The sequence below is a fragment of the Phascolarctos cinereus genome, unplaced genomic scaffold (genome assembly GCF_003287225.1).
Source record: "Phascolarctos cinereus isolate Bilbo 61053 unplaced genomic scaffold, phaCin_HiC Scaffold_4;HRSCAF=312, whole genome shotgun sequence".
Lineage (NCBI taxonomy): Eukaryota > Metazoa > Chordata > Mammalia > Diprotodontia > Phascolarctidae > Phascolarctos > Phascolarctos cinereus.
In genome coordinates this window covers 361566753-361583516 of record NW_027555847.1, presented here as the reverse complement: position 1 = coordinate 361583516, position 16764 = coordinate 361566753, and the positions used below count along the sequence as shown (strand labels likewise).

The 16764-nt window shown below is 39.3% G+C and overlaps 1 protein-coding gene across 1 annotated transcript in view; it reads right to left on the bottom strand.

Moving 5' to 3' along the window:
- CCBE1 (collagen and calcium binding EGF domains 1) overlaps positions 1-16764 on the bottom strand; it is a 347770-nt gene that overhangs the window by 9527 nt on the left and 321479 nt on the right. Inside the window, exons 6-7 of the mRNA XM_020995047.2 lie at positions 15488-15591; positions 3035-3155 (exon numbers count right to left, since the gene is read on the bottom strand). Of these exons, the coding sequence (XP_020850706.1) occupies positions 3035-3155; positions 15488-15591 (225 nt within the window). The remainder of the gene's footprint in view (positions 1-3034; positions 3156-15487; positions 15592-16764) is intronic.

Genomic DNA, 16764 nt, shown 5'->3' with positions numbered 1-16764 from the left:
GTGAGCTTCGTGAATAAGTGCAATGCACGTGATTAATCTTAATCATAAACTATGCAAACATTTGATGTGTTCAAATCATTACTGTATACAATGGTTTCTCCTTTTTTCTGTCTTCCAGAGCTATTATTGCACTTCATCACAAATATAATGATAGAATGAAATGGTAGAATATGATGGTAAAATGAAATCGAATTTGGAGAGTATTGAAATCCCATTTCTGACATTTGCTACCTGTATGTCCTTGGGCATGTCATTTAATCTCTCTAGGCCTCAGTTTTCTTACATGAAATTGAGCTATATGACTACTTAGGGTCCCTTCCAGCTTTGTTTTGGGTGGAGGTTTTGGAGTGTGTTTTAGAGTCCAAATCTAGTACCCTGGACAGCTCAAGCCAAGTTAGAAACCAGAGGGCAGAAATGAAAACAATCCAGAAGGAGAAAGATAGTAAATTTTTCTCTTGGCCCTATAGCTTGTCCCTGCTATGGTTTTATATACATACACACATACATACATACATAACAAATATACACATACGCATACATATATGTGTGTGTGTGTGTGTGTGTGTGTGTGTGTGTGTGTGTGTGTATACATGTATATAAAATCAGAAATAACCTCCCTCTGGTGAAGCATGAGTGTCCCAAGCTTTGAAGATAAGAGAGAAGCCTATGATGGAAGTAAATTCATAAGAAAAGATACCATATTCATTGATAAATAGCAAGATGCCCATATAAGAGATTTTCTAAGAAGACTAGAAAATAGGTTGGTCATAGAACCTACACTAGGGGAGATATATGGAGATGAAAGCCAATACCAACTCTCATTCTGTGAATAGATATATACTCAACATTGCTCCTACCACATTTAAGGAAAAACAGAGGATTAGCAAAGAATCAGGGAAGAAAAAACATTAGTTTGGCCCTGTCTCTACTTTTTTCCCTGACTCATTTCCCTCTACCAAATCATATCCATCCTTCAAAGCTCAGCTTAGGCCTTGTTTTTTCCATGAAGCCTACCCTAACCATTCCTATATGTGATTTCTCCTTTTTTCTGACTTCCAGTACCATCCATTTTTGTACTTCACTGTAGAATGAAAGAATGTTAGATTTGGAGTCAGAGAACTTGTATTGAAATCCAAACTCTGACACTTGTACCTGTGTGTCCTTGGGCAAGTCATTTAATCTCTCTGGACTCAGTTTCCTCATCTGGAACTCTGTTTTATTACTGCTTAGGGTCCCTTCCAGATTCAAATCTATTATCATCTCTTCCTCTTAGTTTCCCTGGTCTTCAAGTCTCAGCTGAAGTCCCACCTTTCCTGTCCTCCCCAACCCTCCCAGATGCTAGTATCTTCTTTCAGATTACTTGCTATCTATGCTGTATGTATCCTGTATGTAACTAGTCATGTTGTCTCTCCTATTAGAGCATAGGATCCTTGAGATCAGAGATTGTTTTTGTTTTTTGAGGTTTTTTTTGCTTTTTGTTGTTTCCCCAGCACTTTGAATATGGCCTGGCACATAGTAAGCACTCAATAAATGCTCATTGATTGACTGATTGATCACAATTATATCTGGCTGCTTTATGTGTATATGCCATTAAAATTCAAATTTATTTTCAGTTCTGAATTCTCTCTCTCTCAATTCCCCTTTTCCCACCCACTGAGAATGCAAGAAAAATAAGACCCACTACAAATATGTATAGTTAAGCAAAGCAAATTACTGCACTGGCCATGTCTACAAAAAAAAGAAAGAAAACATACTTCAATCTACACACTGAGTCTATCAGTTCTCTTCTGAAGTGGATAGCATGTTTCAGTTCTTTGGAATTGTAGTTGGTCATTGTGTTGTTTAGAGTTCCTTTGTCTTTCAAAGTTATTTATCTTTACAACAGCATTATTGTATAAATTGTTTTCTTGGTTCTGCTTACTTCACTCTGCATCAATTCATACAAACCTACCCAGGTTTTTTTGTGGAATTATCCCCTTCATCTTTTTGATAACACAATAGTATTCCATCATATTCATATACCATAACTTGTTCAGTCATTCCCAAATTGATGGGTGCCCTTTCAGGTTCTAATTTTTTTTTTGCCACAAAAAAGAGCTGTTATACATATTTTTGTAAATATAGGTCCTTTTCCTCTTTCTTTGATCTCTTTGGGATACAAACCTAGTAGTGGCATTGCTGGGTTAAAGGGTACACACAGTTTAATAGCCTTTTGGACATATTTCCAAAATGCTTTCCAGAATGGTTGGGCTGGTTCACAGCTCTACCAACAGTGTAGTAATGACCTTTTTTTAAATTAAATATTGCTGTCTTAACTCCCCAACTAAATCGTAAGTTATTCAGGGGCAGAAATGCTACTTTCTACTTCACATCCCCTAACACTGCCAAAGCCCAGGACTTACTATATTGCAGATGTCCATTACTTTAAAAATGAATGGAACTGAATATTAGTGGACTATTAGTGTCGATAACAAATACGAAAGTTCATATTTTTTTTTAAATGAGCTTGCACACCTCTACTTTTCCTTTAGTGTCTAATGATTAATCTTAAAGGCAACTGACTCAGCAAAAAATGACTACTCAAATGTTTTCATTTGGCTTCTCTGAAAACTCTATTTATCTTTAGGGAACTCATCCACTTGTATAGCACTGATTCTTTACTCCTAAAATGTTGGTGGATATTGGAGGCCCTGGCTTGAGTATCCACTTCTTTAAATCCATACATTGGGCATTCAGCAAGCAGCTTATGCCCAGTTTGCTGTCATCCAGGCACTTCCAGTATTCCCCTTCCAATCAACCACTGGTAGGTGATGCATTGGTGACTTACTTGATGATGGCAATGAAACCTGCTATCATTTTACTGAAACATAGGAGTAAAGATCCAGAACTGGAAGAGCCCTAGCTGTTATAACATCTTCATACAAATTTGGAAATCGAAGCACAGAGAAGTGATGTGATTTGCCCACTGGAGAGTTTTGCTATGTTTCCCAGAGGCTTTCATTACCCTCTCATCTTCCCCACTCCTCTCACTCACCTGGAGGGCCCTGACCTCCAGGTTGCCCAGGAGGCCCTGGAAGGTAAGCATTTGAAGCCAGCAACTTGTCAACAGTGACATGCTTGCCCAGGTCAGCAGCATTGTTCGGAAGCAGTGCAATCTGGAAAGAGGGTAATGTACCACTGTTAGAAAAGAGAGGTTCATGGGTTTGTGTAAGATCTTGACACTTGCTTGTTTTAAAATTATCTGTGTTCCCAGTGCAAAGAATCAGAGAAAACTAAGACTGGATGGGACCCTAGGGATCATCTAGTCCTACTTTTTCATTTTAATTCATGAGAAAATTGAGTACCAGAGAGATGGAGTGACTTACTCAGAATCACACAGCTAAAGGTCACCAGAGTTAGTGGTGTAGTCAAGTTAGAAACAAAGTCTCTTTTGGAAAAGGCCTGGAATTCTGGGACTTACCCTCTTTGGCCAGCTGACAGAACCTAATTCTCTCTGGGGCTAGGACCTATGATGACCCTTAGAGTAACATCTGAACACTCAGTAATAACCTTTGGTAAAATTGTGAAGCAAGTGACATTTATTTGTAAAATTTCACTTTTCCTTTACTTTGTAGTATCCTCCCTTCCTTTCATCCTTAAGCTGAAAGATTCTCAATGCTTTCTGTCCATAAGGTCCACTCCATACTTATATTCCACTGGATGAGCTAGTACCCCATGCTCTAGACATCCTCCTCCTTACCACATTTCATCACAGCTCACTTGTCCTATAACTTATTTCTTTAGGGTCCTATTGCCTTCCATGGTTTATGTGACAAATTGATTCAAGCAGTGGATATTACTAATTAGAATAATCTATACTATTATTATATTACATATTATATTACATATTGCATTATTATGTTACTTATATCACATCACATTATACTATATTACATATAATTATAAAACATATATTATATTTCATATAATACTATTATTATACTACATATAATAAATAACCTAATATGTATGATAGTATATGATTTATAATGTATATCTTGTATTTGTTTGTAAGTGTGCTTGTTGCAACCCCCACTAACTCTGGTGTCCTTTAGGGCAGGGACTACAAAATTATTGTCATTTTATCCCCAGAGACTAGTATAGTGTCTTACACATAGTAGGCGCTTAACAGGTGTTTGCTGAATTGGATTAACTTGATGGCAGGGAAAGCATGAACTCTTCCAGAAAATAAATAAGGTTCATAAAGATTTTGTGTAGCGTTTAAACTTTTAAGCTTTAATAGCTCAGCCTGTCATTCACCAAAATCTTCCTTCAATATCTCCTCAGAGTTAGAGGTCACCCTGGATTCTCAAATGTTAAGCATTAATTTAGATCATGTATTTAGATGAAGAAAGGACTTCAAAGGTCATCTTGTCCAACCCCTCCATTTTATAGATGAGGAAAGCGAGGCCCAAAGATATTAAGTGACTTACCAAGATCATAAATGTAATGTGTCAGTGCAAGAATTTGAACCCCAGGTTCTCTGAGACTCCAACTTCAGTGTTCTTTCCATCGTGTCACATTACTACAACCTCCTCACTTCAAAGATGTGAAACTGAGACATAAGGAAGTTGAGACTTGCCACGGTCACATATTTGAACCAAGGTTTTGTGACTCCAAATCCACCATTCCTATGTTGCACCATGTTATACTGAGCCTTCAATGGATCACAAGTAGGGTATTCCAACCTGGAAAGCCTTGGTGGTTGGGTGTGGTGATAGGCCCTCAGTTACCCGTCACCTGAGGATCAGCCTCAAATTCAGAGAGGGTCATAGCCAGAAGACAGGCTGCCTGGTGACTTTTTGCCCATCGTCCAGTCTTTAAAAACAAAGGCTAACAATTTTCATCAATGAAGAGCTGGCCCACCCACATCAACGAAATCACAAATCTTTCAGTGTATCAAAGTTACTTGGGTCCTATGTATGACAGAAGTAATTTGTCAAAAAATTCAAATTCCAAATTCCCTTACCGGCTTTTAAAAGAAAGCTGGATTGTATGCTGATAACTGAGATGGACTTGAATTCCTCTCAATCCAAATTATGGTAGCCTTTGTTTTTCACTTGACAGAGAATAGAGGAAACAGTCTGTAATGTAATTACTTTAAACTTTAATTGATGTGCTTTGCCACATTATCAACAGTTTCTAGAACCTAAGTTCCTCAAATTTTCATGTGTATTAGGATTTTCTAAAGACTTTTATACGCAATCTGCCATGGACCCTAACATGTAACCCAAAGGAGTTAAACACTGAGAGGAGGCTGTTTGGCTCAGTAGATATAGCACTGGACTTGGAGGTAGGAAGACCTGAGTTCAAATCCTGTCTCAAACACTAGCTAAGTGACCTTGGTTAAGTTACTTAATCTACTTCAGTTTCCTCATCTATAAAATGGGGATAATGATAGCACCTATCTCCCAGTTGTTGAGAGGATGAAATGAGAATATTTGTAGACTGCTTTGCCAGTCTTAAAGTGCTACAGGATTGCTAGTATAGTTATTATTTGCTATTTAGAATAACTAAGAGGGAGAATTCCAGGGGGATCTGTGACCATGAGACCAGTGAGGAAGACATTTTTGATAAGAGGGCCTTTCAACCTCTTAAATCACAACAACTACATGGCTATATACTCCATCTACAATATTCTGTCAGGTTATGGCTAGTCATCAAGAGAATGTCTTATTTTTTATGAAAATGAAACTGGTTATAAATGCTCCAAACTACCTTTTGGAGGCACAGATCAGGTAATATAGAGGTGAGAAAAATCATCACATGAACTCCAATGGACACAGATCTGCTAGGCCAGCTTGGCCATGTGAAGTCTGAGGGTCAGAGGTCCTGCAGGGAGATGACTCCAGACAGTGAGCTCCAAGTCCCTTAGGGGCTTCTCAGGTAGAGAGGGAGGGCAGTGATGAACTCTAGGCTAGCAGTTAGTTCCAAGATAGTGATAAAATCAGCAATTTGAAACTGATTAACTTTCCTACACATGCTCTAAGAAATTGGACTGGACCTGACTGAAAGATACTGGAGTCCCATGGGCCAGGATCTGGTGCAGGCTTGGAGGAGGACCTACCCTAGACCATATCCAGACCTACAAGATCCCTTAAGCCTCCAAAGCCACCTAGGAAGGTAACTATCTAGGAAGATAGCTTTGGGCATATGCGCTTGGTTCAGAGGAGCCTTATATTTCTAGCTATAGCAACTATCATTGTGAAAAAGTGGCCAGGAAACAGGGCAAGCCTTTTGGTGACTTTTGGACATGGAATTACTGCGATACAATCTGTTATTTTAAGTGTTGGGTGCTTTCTCTGTAGTACTGGCCAAAAAACAGGATAACCATTTTAGGGTAGTCACTTTTCATTTTCCATTTTCTTGTTCAGATTATCCCCTTCTCTCTTTTTCTTTACCTTACATTTCATGCTAAAGTTTTGGGAGACTTGTGATGCAATCCACAGGAAAGATGCTATGCAGGATAAATCTAGAACTCATCTCCCGGCCTCTATTTTAAATATACTATGTACAACATTACACACTGGGGAATTGATCGCTACAATAAAACAGCATGGAAACACAATCAAAAGAGATCCAGGAGGTCTTGCATAGACTCCAGAGAAAAGTATCAAAGATAGTAAATGCATCTGTTGATCCACAGATGGAATACTAGGGCAAACATTATTAGGTTTGAATAACATACAGGTAGGACTGTGACTTTTCTGCTGCCAAAAGACTTTCACTGTGGCGAAAGTTTTGGCATCAAGTTTACATTCAATGGCTGTGTTTACATTCGACATTTTCATTGTGAAACATGATTCTGAGAATTACCACTGGCATTATTGTTCTCCACCCACAAGGGACCTTTTTGAGTGTAATGTTCTTGTGATATCTTTTTACAAGCTGACAATTTCCTTTGCTCATGGGAATATACTATCCTGCCAGTGGAATAAACTTGTGATTCATGAAGGGTGAGTCAACCATGTTTACATTAAACACCTCTACTATGAACACGACTCTGAATATAACAAATGTTTAACGTGTCAGGCTGTCATATAAGGCTGTCATAACTTCTTACGACAGCCTTACTACTTTGAAGAAACCAATGCAAAGTAAATTTTTTTTTTTGCTTTTTGGTGAGGCAATCAGGGTTAAGTGACTTGCCCAGGGTCACACAGCTCATAAGTGTCAAATGTCTGAGGCCTGATTTGAACTCAGGTTCACCTGACTCCAAGGCTGGAGCTCTATCCACTGTGCCACCTAGTTCCCCCCCCCCTTTTTTGTGAGGGAATTAGAGTTAAGTGACTTGCCCAAGGGCACAGAGCTAGTAAGTGTCAAGTGTTTGGCCTGAGACTAGATTTCAATTTAGGCCCTCCTCACTCCAGGGCCTGTGCTCTATTCACTGCACCACTTAGCTTCCCCCAGCAAAGTAAATTCTAACTGGACCTTTAGAAAATTGGGGTCAAGCTCAGGGGTCATTTAATGATTAACTTGTGCTCAAATTCATGGCCATAGGCTGGCCTCCTAATCCTGGTTAGCCATTCTGCAAATGTTGTGTCTTTGGTCTCAAGAATGACAGAAAGACAATATGTGGATTAATCTGGTGAATTCTTTCCCCACTATGGGAAAACAAAGACTTAAAACACATGTCCTATTAACAAAGGTGGGGCTAGGGGGATGGTGTCACCTGAAAGCACTAAATGCTATCTTTACTTGTTTCCTGGTGAAAGAAACAAATATAAAGAATAAGAGATTCTTTGGTAGGGTAGAGTGGAAAGAGCACTAAGCTGGCAATCAGAAGATTCCCTATTCTACACTCATAGATTTAGAGCTGGGAGCAATTGTAGAGGTCATTGAATCCAACCCTTCTCATTTGATAAATGAGGCTCAGACAGGTAAAGTGTCTTGCCCCAAATCACCCAAGTACCATGAGACAAAGACAGGATTCAGGCTCACTGATGGTAAAAATTCACCATCCTTTCTATTGCCTCGTGCCAGTCTGACTTCTATCACTTACTAACAGGTTACATCCCTTCCCCTATCTAATGTCTCACTTCCATCCCTGCAAAATAAAGGGATTGTGTCATCAGGGGCTCTTAACCTGGAGTCCATCACTTTGTCTTCTATGTTTTGAAAAGTGTATTTCGATATAATTGAATTCCTTCATAACTGTGTGTATTTTATTTTATGCATTTAAAAATATTCTGTGAAGGAGTTTGTAGGCTTCATTGGACTGATACAAAAACAAATCCTGTGCTAGATGGGGTCAGAGGGTTTCCTCCCATTTCTAACATCTTCTGATTATGAATTCTGCAGTCAAGACTCTGGGTGCCAGAGACCAGGTGACTCTTTTCTTCAGGAAAATCTCCCAGAGTCTCTTTCTCCACCCCTCTCCTAAGATGCCCTCCTATTCACCCTTGCAAAATCAACTACATTGTCATATTCATTGGGTGACACAGTGAGTGTTAACCTCAGTTTCCTGGCTGACCTCAGCAGGATAATTGTTTTCTGGCTACTTTCAATTCCTCTGTGCTTTGAGCAAGTAAAGGTTGGATGTTAGAGGCTTGGTTTGGTTAAGTGCTGCTGTCCCATGCCTGGATCCATTCCCTGTAATAACTATAAAGTGTGCAAGCAGGCAAAGTGTTTCGGAGAGAAGTCATAGCAACATTCTCCCAGTTTTCTTCCATTTCATGGGTCCCATCAATAAAACCATTAATATCCACATCCAAAATTTAATGTTAAAATTCAACTTTGCATTTGCTAACGTACCTCAGAGTCACTTGGAAATCATTTTTTTCCCAAGCCAGAGAAGCAGGTTGGCATTGACTAGATGGTGGCTCATTTTACAGATGGAAACTATGATACTTGCAGATGAAATGACCAAGTTGCAGAAATGTTAAGCAAGTGCCCCCAAATCAACCAGCTAGCTAACAGCTTACTCAATATAGGAATTTGAAGCCATCCAGCTAGCAGGCTGCACATACTGAACTCTTCCTCCTCTGTCCTCCTGTTAAACTTCTAGCTATCTGAGTACTTAGTTAACTACTACCTTTGGTTGGTATTTAACTATTTCTTGTGATTATATCTTAGATTTTAGGGGCAGCATAATATAGTAGGAAGCTAAACTTGGATTCAGGAGAGGCCCACGTTCAAATCCCATCTCCCATACTTACTGGATATGTGACCATATGCAACTCACTTAACCAGACTTTCACATTTGCAAAAGGAGAAAAATGATATCTCCAGTACTTAGTCCTTAGAATTGTTTTGAGGATAAAATGAAGAAATATATGTAAAGTATTTTGTAAATCTTAAAATGAGTCTGTAAAAACTGTTTTTATTATTACTACATGTTTCATACGTAATATTTCTTGGTTAGTATTGATTCAAATGAATTGAATTTTTATTAATCTTCCATTGAGATTATAAATTCCGTGAGTGCAAGATCTAATCACATTTCTTTCTATGCTTAGAACATGTAGCACAGTGCTGGGCACAAACTGCTCAATTAATTCTTGAGTCGAACTGGGTTGTTGTTTGGCCCCTTGAACCATTCAATTCCTGGATAGGGCTATCTCATGATAGGGAAAGGAGAGCCTGCTCCCCCTTCTGTGGGATAGAGGCAATAACAAAATAAGCCATTCCCTGGACTTTTTATCCCTGACTCAGCCTACATCCCCGTGGGCCTTGCAAAATATACCAAACTATCCTTTCCCTTGTCTTGTTTCCTCTGGAATTATCCTTTGGCAATAACACCTCATCATGTCAAAGGGCTTGTGCTGGAGAATGGCTGATCTCTGAGGAGCCGGCTGAGTTCATGGCTCCAATTTATCTTTGAGGAGTTGGCAAGACAAAGACCACTGTCTAAAAGATAAATGACCAAGTACGTCACTTGTAAACCAGCTCCAGTTTTTCTTAGCTGGTTTTCCCCACTAGGAATGTGGGAGGTAGCCATGCTAGGATCACAGTTGCTTAATTAGACCTCTGTTTGTGCCACCTTTTATGGTGGTACTCGTAACTTTCTAGGGTATGGGGTATTGTCTCTGCCAGCCCAGTGCTTACTTGTACTAATGGTTAGCACTCATTTGTGACCACAAGTATCAGGTGGTTGGTGTTAGAGGCAGAACCATTCGGTGGAAAGAGTGTTGGGTGAAGTCACAGGACTGTAGTCTTGGACACATGCCATATGTGACTTTAGGCAAGTGGCCTACTCTCTCTAATCCTCAGTTTCCTCATCTGTCAAAAGCTATTAACATACCTGTCTGCCTTGGAGGTTGTTGTGAGGACCAAATGAGTCTGTATGTGAAAGTTCTTTGTTAACCGTACACAGATATCAATTATCATTACTTCCAGAAGTAGCCTTCACAATGTTACTTATGCAAGGATTAGTGTGAGATCTATGGGAACACTTTAAAATGAATTATTCCTTATGATATTTCTTGAATGTCTATGTTAGAATGTTGTTTAGTAAAGAGTAGAATTCACTGTAAGGTGGATATGTCTTTGGATTAATCCAAAGGACTTTTATTATTGAAGCAACAAAAAGACTTCATGGAAAAGAGGTGTTTTCGCTCAGCCATTTGTTCACCAAACAAACATTTGTTAAGCACCTACTGTGTGCAGAACACCATGTTAAGAGCTATGTAGGAGAACCTCAAAGACAGCATTATGCCAAAGCTTCTTTTCCCTCTTTTGTGTGTTTCTTCTGCCATAGATAATTTTTTAAAAATAGCACAGGCCCTTATTAGCAATTGCCACTTGACAGGGGCAGCTAGGTATTGCAGTGTATAGAGAGCCCTGGCCTTGGAGTCAGGAGGACCTGAGTTCAAATCCGGCCTCAGACACATGATACTTATTAGCTGTGTGACCCTAGGCAAGTCACTTAACCCTAATTGCCTCACCTAAAAAAAATTAAAAAAAGAAATGTACTTGACAATGGAACTTCTAAATATCTCATGGAATTATCTCAGTTGGATGTTTTTACTCACTAGGCCATTTGGAGTTGAAATGAATCTTAGAGATCATCTAGTTCCATTCACCTCCCCCTTTTACAGATGAGAAAACTGAGGCCCAGAGAGATTAAGCAACTCACCCAAGATGACAAAGGTGGTAAGTAGCATGTCTACCAGAATGTCCTCAACTCTGATGCCAGTGTTCTTACCATTAAAACATACTGGCTCATTCACACCTGAGGCATCCTCCCTTCACCCATTGGGTTGGAGCAAACGTAGAAAGATTTATAATTTGATAAGCTGAGAGACAGCTGAAGTTATGATTCTCTAATCATTAACATGCAATTTGAAAATTAGTTTCTTTGTGAAATCTGCCTTGGATGAACAGAAAATGACATATGTATTTATCAACCCCAATGCAACTGACTGCTTTCCTTTCCTCAATGGTATATATTTATATTTGCATGCATGTTAGAATATATGCATATATACATACATACATGTTTGCCTTCCCTCAAAAACTGCATGCTCCTTGTTTTATTCCTAGTTATATACTTAAATACCTACTTACTGCTGCTAAAGTCTGTCAACTGGCTAGTGTTTACCAACAGTCAGCAAACTGGTGGATTAAACCAGGGAAACTGTTTCTATTATTAACTTTATTTAAGTGATGGCTGAAATTCTCATTAGGGACCATTAACATAGATTTCCCTTCTAACCCCACACTTTGCACTTTGGTGGCTTCTGTTTCTTTTTGCAAACATTACATTTTTATTAAAGTTCAAGACAAATTTAGCTTTCCTTGTTGGAACACAGAAGGCCAAAAATGACAGATCTGATTATTCCATTGTGACAACTCAAAATGAACCTAAATCACCTTTCCTTTCCTGCAAAGGGGAAGCAAAGTCTTATTTTTATTCATACTTCAATCTCTGAATAGCCCTTACTTAATACTTCCTGTATTAGAAGTGTCACTGTGAGATGACAGATTTCCTAGAGGCTGCATTTCTGGTTTCAGCCAGGACAAAGCATTTTGTTCTACAGATTTCTGTTCTACTTTATATTTGATATTCCATATTAAAGTTATGTATGTTTTGGTCTTTTTTTCTATCAGATTACATAGGATTTTAGATAGATAGATAGATAGATAGATAGATAGATAGATAGATAGATAGATAGATAGACAGATAGATAGATTATATATAGGATGGCAGGGATTCCAGGGATGGGAACCTGCGGCCTTGAGGCCACATATGGCCCTCTAGGTCCTCAAGTGCATCTCTTTGATCGGATACAAACTTCATGGACAAATCTCCTTAATAAAAGGATTTGTTCTGTAAAACTTGGACTCAGTCAAAAGGCTGCACCCAAGGACATAGAGGGCCACATGGGCCTCGAGGCCACAGGTTCCCCACCCTTGGACTACATATTAGCTAAACCTTCTGCTTCCTCTAGCACCTGGCACAGTGCTTGCACTTGAGAAATGATGCACTTAAGAAATTTTCATGAATTAATGAAACTTTAGAGCCAAAAGGCACTTCAGATATTATCTGGATCAAGAGTTCTTCACAGGCAGTATGGGGATTAGGGTCATGGAGATATTTTAAAGCGGTCATGAACTTAGATGGAAAAAAGTTACACCTTAATTTTTATTCATCTCTAAATTAAATTGAGCATTTTCTCAATTATCGATTTTTAAAAACCCCATTATTCTAAGATGTCCATAGACTTTGTTAGAGCCCCACAATACAAAAAAGGTTGAGAACTCCTGAGCTAGATTGAGGGGTAAAATCATTGTGGAGAAGGGATCTCCTTTCTCTGTCACCACATACCGACTGCTGACTAACTGCCACCTCCTATCACGTATGGCCCAGAGCCCCACTAGCAGCAGTGCTCTCCTGGTCAGAGTGGCCTCCTTCCAGCCCAGCCCACCCAGCCATCATCCCAGGAAGCAAGCCCTGGGGAAGAGGAGCCAGACATCTCTATCAACAACCTGACAGCTGTCAGGGACAGGTGGACCAAGCTAGCTGAAGCAGCAAGATGTCCTGAAGGAATGACTGAAGGCACCTCAATCAAAACCTGCCCTCAGGCTACTGTGGAATAAGACCTGGCAATTGCTTCCACGGGTGCTACAGCCCCTGTCTCCTCAGCCACACAGAGACTAAAGTCCCAGAAAAGAAAAGTTTTGACATCAAAGTCCTTGGCATTATCAAATGGTTCAATGTCAGAAACAGATATGAATATAGGTGGAAATAACATTAAAAAGATTATATTACCATCTGCTTTGCTGCTGCATCCTAAGGACCATGGGATCTTTTCATCTAATTTGCAGCTGAAAACTATACGTGTTCTTTCCCCATTAGAATGAAAACTTTTTTGGGGGGACAAGGCAACTGAGGTTAAGTGACTTGCCCAGGGTCACACAGCTAGTAAGGGTCAAGTGTCTGGTCTGAGATCATATTTGAACTCAGGTCCTTCTGACTCCAGGACCAGTGCTCTATATACTTTGATACCTAGCTGCCCCTTAAATGCAAACTTCTTGAGAGCAGGGACTGTCTTGCTTTTCTATCTGTATCTCCAGAACTCTTAGCACAATGATCTGCACATAGTAAGTACTTAAATACTTTCCATTCATTCATTCATTGATAGTTCAATACTCTCATTTGATAGATGAGGAGACTGAGGTCCAGAGAGGTTAAATGCTCAAACACAGAAGATGACCATTGGGAATTGATAAACAAATTATGGCACATGAATATCATGGAATATTATTGTAATGAAAGAAATTAAGAATATGATGAATACAAAGAAGCATGGAAATACTTACATTAACTGTTGCTAAATCAAGTAAGCAGAAGCAGGAAAAGTAGATCCAGAAGAACATACACAATGACTAAACAATGTAAATGAAAAGCACTACCGCAAAACAATAAAAAACGAATGTTGTGATATTATAAAGAATGGGTGTGGCCCCAAAGAAGACAGAAGAAGACACCCCACCACACATCCACCCATTCACACACACACACACAGACACCAACATTGCAGCTGATACTGGTGGAATACTGCATATGATGTCAGTTTTTTCAATATATTGATTGGTGTTGTTGACTTTTTCTCTTTTCAACAACAAAAAAACCCCTTTGTTATAAGGGATGGTGGAGAGTTGGTTCTACAAGGAAAAACCTAGCCAATGAAAAAACAAAAACCATCAATACAAATGCATCATTTTAAAAGTGACTTGTCCAAGGTCACATAGCTGGGTAGAAGGTAGAGCCATGCCTGTTTGCTAAGCTTGGAAAAATTATATACCTTTATTTATCCTTTTGATCTCAAGGTGAAAAACTTTCTATATACCCTTTTGTTTTACTAAGAACCTATAGTAAGACCAATTAGACAAACTAGAATTTTGTCAAAAGCAGAGAAAACCGCATACTTTATTAACTGTTAACAATATTAACAGACCTCAGGAATGACTTTTTTAAAGCCGTATTCATTTATTCAGCATTAAACAAACTTTGATTGATTGACTTCTCCATGTAAAGTTCTGTATTTTCTCAAGGGTTGTTAAAACAAGCTGGGTTTACAAGGTAAATTCCTAGTGTATCAGACATAGTGTAATGATTTACTTTCTGAAATGATCTCTTGTCAGGCTTGTGTGGCAATACCATAAAATGGATTGATCGATTATAACCATTTGTGGTTGGGTGTGCCCTTTGTTAAACATGGCTGCTGTCCTGCACATGTGTTCCCCAGATGAAGTTTCATCCCTAAAATTCTGCTTTCCTTCTGCACGCTTTGCATACCACTTGGATATCCTTTGTCAGCTGAAAATCCTCTATAATTATTGACCTGCAAACTTCAAAAAGCTCAAGATGAACTTCAGCAGAAGAAACATTGTTCACATTCAAAAATCAAATTAGAACACATGTGTTGGACTTTATATCTGGGGACCATGTGTCAGTCGTTTCAAATTCAGAGAATATACTGTCACAGATGGGGATGGTTGATCTGATCTATAGTGTGCTACATGGGCCAAACAAATACATTCACCACCAATGAAGTGATTATATTGTGTATAGTACTCTGGGACTTGACTATGAAAACTTTCTTTTTGAACAGTGTTCATACTAGAACCTTTCTCATTACCATATTTTATTTGCTTTTCCTTTTTTACTATGAACTATTAGGGGAAGAACTTGTATATTTTCCCAAGCACTAAATAAAACCCAACAAATTCAACAGACATTAATAGAACACCAACTGTAGCATGGATAAGTCACAGCACTGGTCTGTGGGAACTGGAGGGGGTTTCCAGAGAAGAGTATGCACAGACCCTGCCCTCAGGGAGCTTAGGTTACACTCAGTGGGGGCTCAGTACTATTCAGGCAGATGAATTCATTTCCTAAGCATGTGCCTCAGACACTTTTTTCCTTTTTTCCATAAATATGGCTCCACTTCAACCCCATTGCCCACAATTCCCTTTTTCAAAATAGGCCCAAGGAGCATACCTTTTGTTTCAACTGTAATACCATCTGTTTCATTTGGTGGAACTCCTTACAAGTGGCACAGCAGGTTCCTGCCTTCAGCACATTCTCTACATTCTCATCATGTCCTGGGAAAGAAGACTGGCTCAGTTAGATCTAAATGGTTGAAAAGAATCACCTCTTGTGCATGAAGGCATAAGCAGGCTTCTACTCTGACCCTGAAACGTGCAAGGTATACACGTTCGCAATTTGTACAGCTCTTCAGTCACTGATGGGAGCGTCACAGGTCAGGGGAGAATGGTGTGAAAGAGACCTTGCTGCATTTCAAACCCAGCTGTTTTGATTTAAGGGTCCCCAGAGCCTTTCCACTTTGGGATGTGAGACTGTTTGCCACTACCCTTTTATCAGTGCCTCTCCGGAAGGCAGGTCCTATAAACCTGACATGATTTATACCCACCGAAAAGGGCCAATTATTCAGGCATTGTAAATCATACCCAGATTCCAACACGATTCTTGTGTAGTTTACAAAAAGCTGGTCTTCTTCACTGTAGATTCATCTGCTGTTCAGCAAGCACTTCCAGATAGGGCAGGATTGCAGGAGGCACATTTTGGAATTGGGAACTGACATCAATGTAAGGGACTTTAAGCCAATTTGGACCGGCAGAAGATATGAGGAACACTAACCACATTCACAACTGTCTTAAACCTGATAGAGTATTTGGAGAACGTTGTTGTGCTCACACTAATCCCAGTAGTTCCAAACCACCTTCTATCATGAACTAGCACGACCTTGCATGTTTCAGGGTTTTATTATAAAATTATTTTCACCATGACACAGGAACAGTCAATAAAATATCACCTTCTTGACACAGAAACAAGATATCGAAATTCAGAGCTTGGAGAGGGCAAATGAGCAAAGGTAGCAGTGGTTTCCAAATGAAAGTGTTCTGCCAACGTATGTGGATGGCAAAGAAAGACATAGTGTGGGCTTATGTGATTGGCAGGTCAGTTTTTCACCTGGAACGTGTCATCCCAAAGGCCTAAAAGCAACCTAGTATGTGGACTCCATGCATACTAAGCTCTTTAAATAATCACTGGTGGTATCAATGGTGACCTAAGGATCACAGAGGAGACATAATCTGTTCTTCCTACCTTTAAGGTGGTAACATGCTTACAACATGCTACACCTTTTCTTGATTCTCTTCAGGAATACAAAACTCATTCCCTCATTTATGTCTATCAAAATCTTATCTCAAGGCCCAGATCAGATCCTGGTTCCCCCATAAATCCTTTTGTAATTA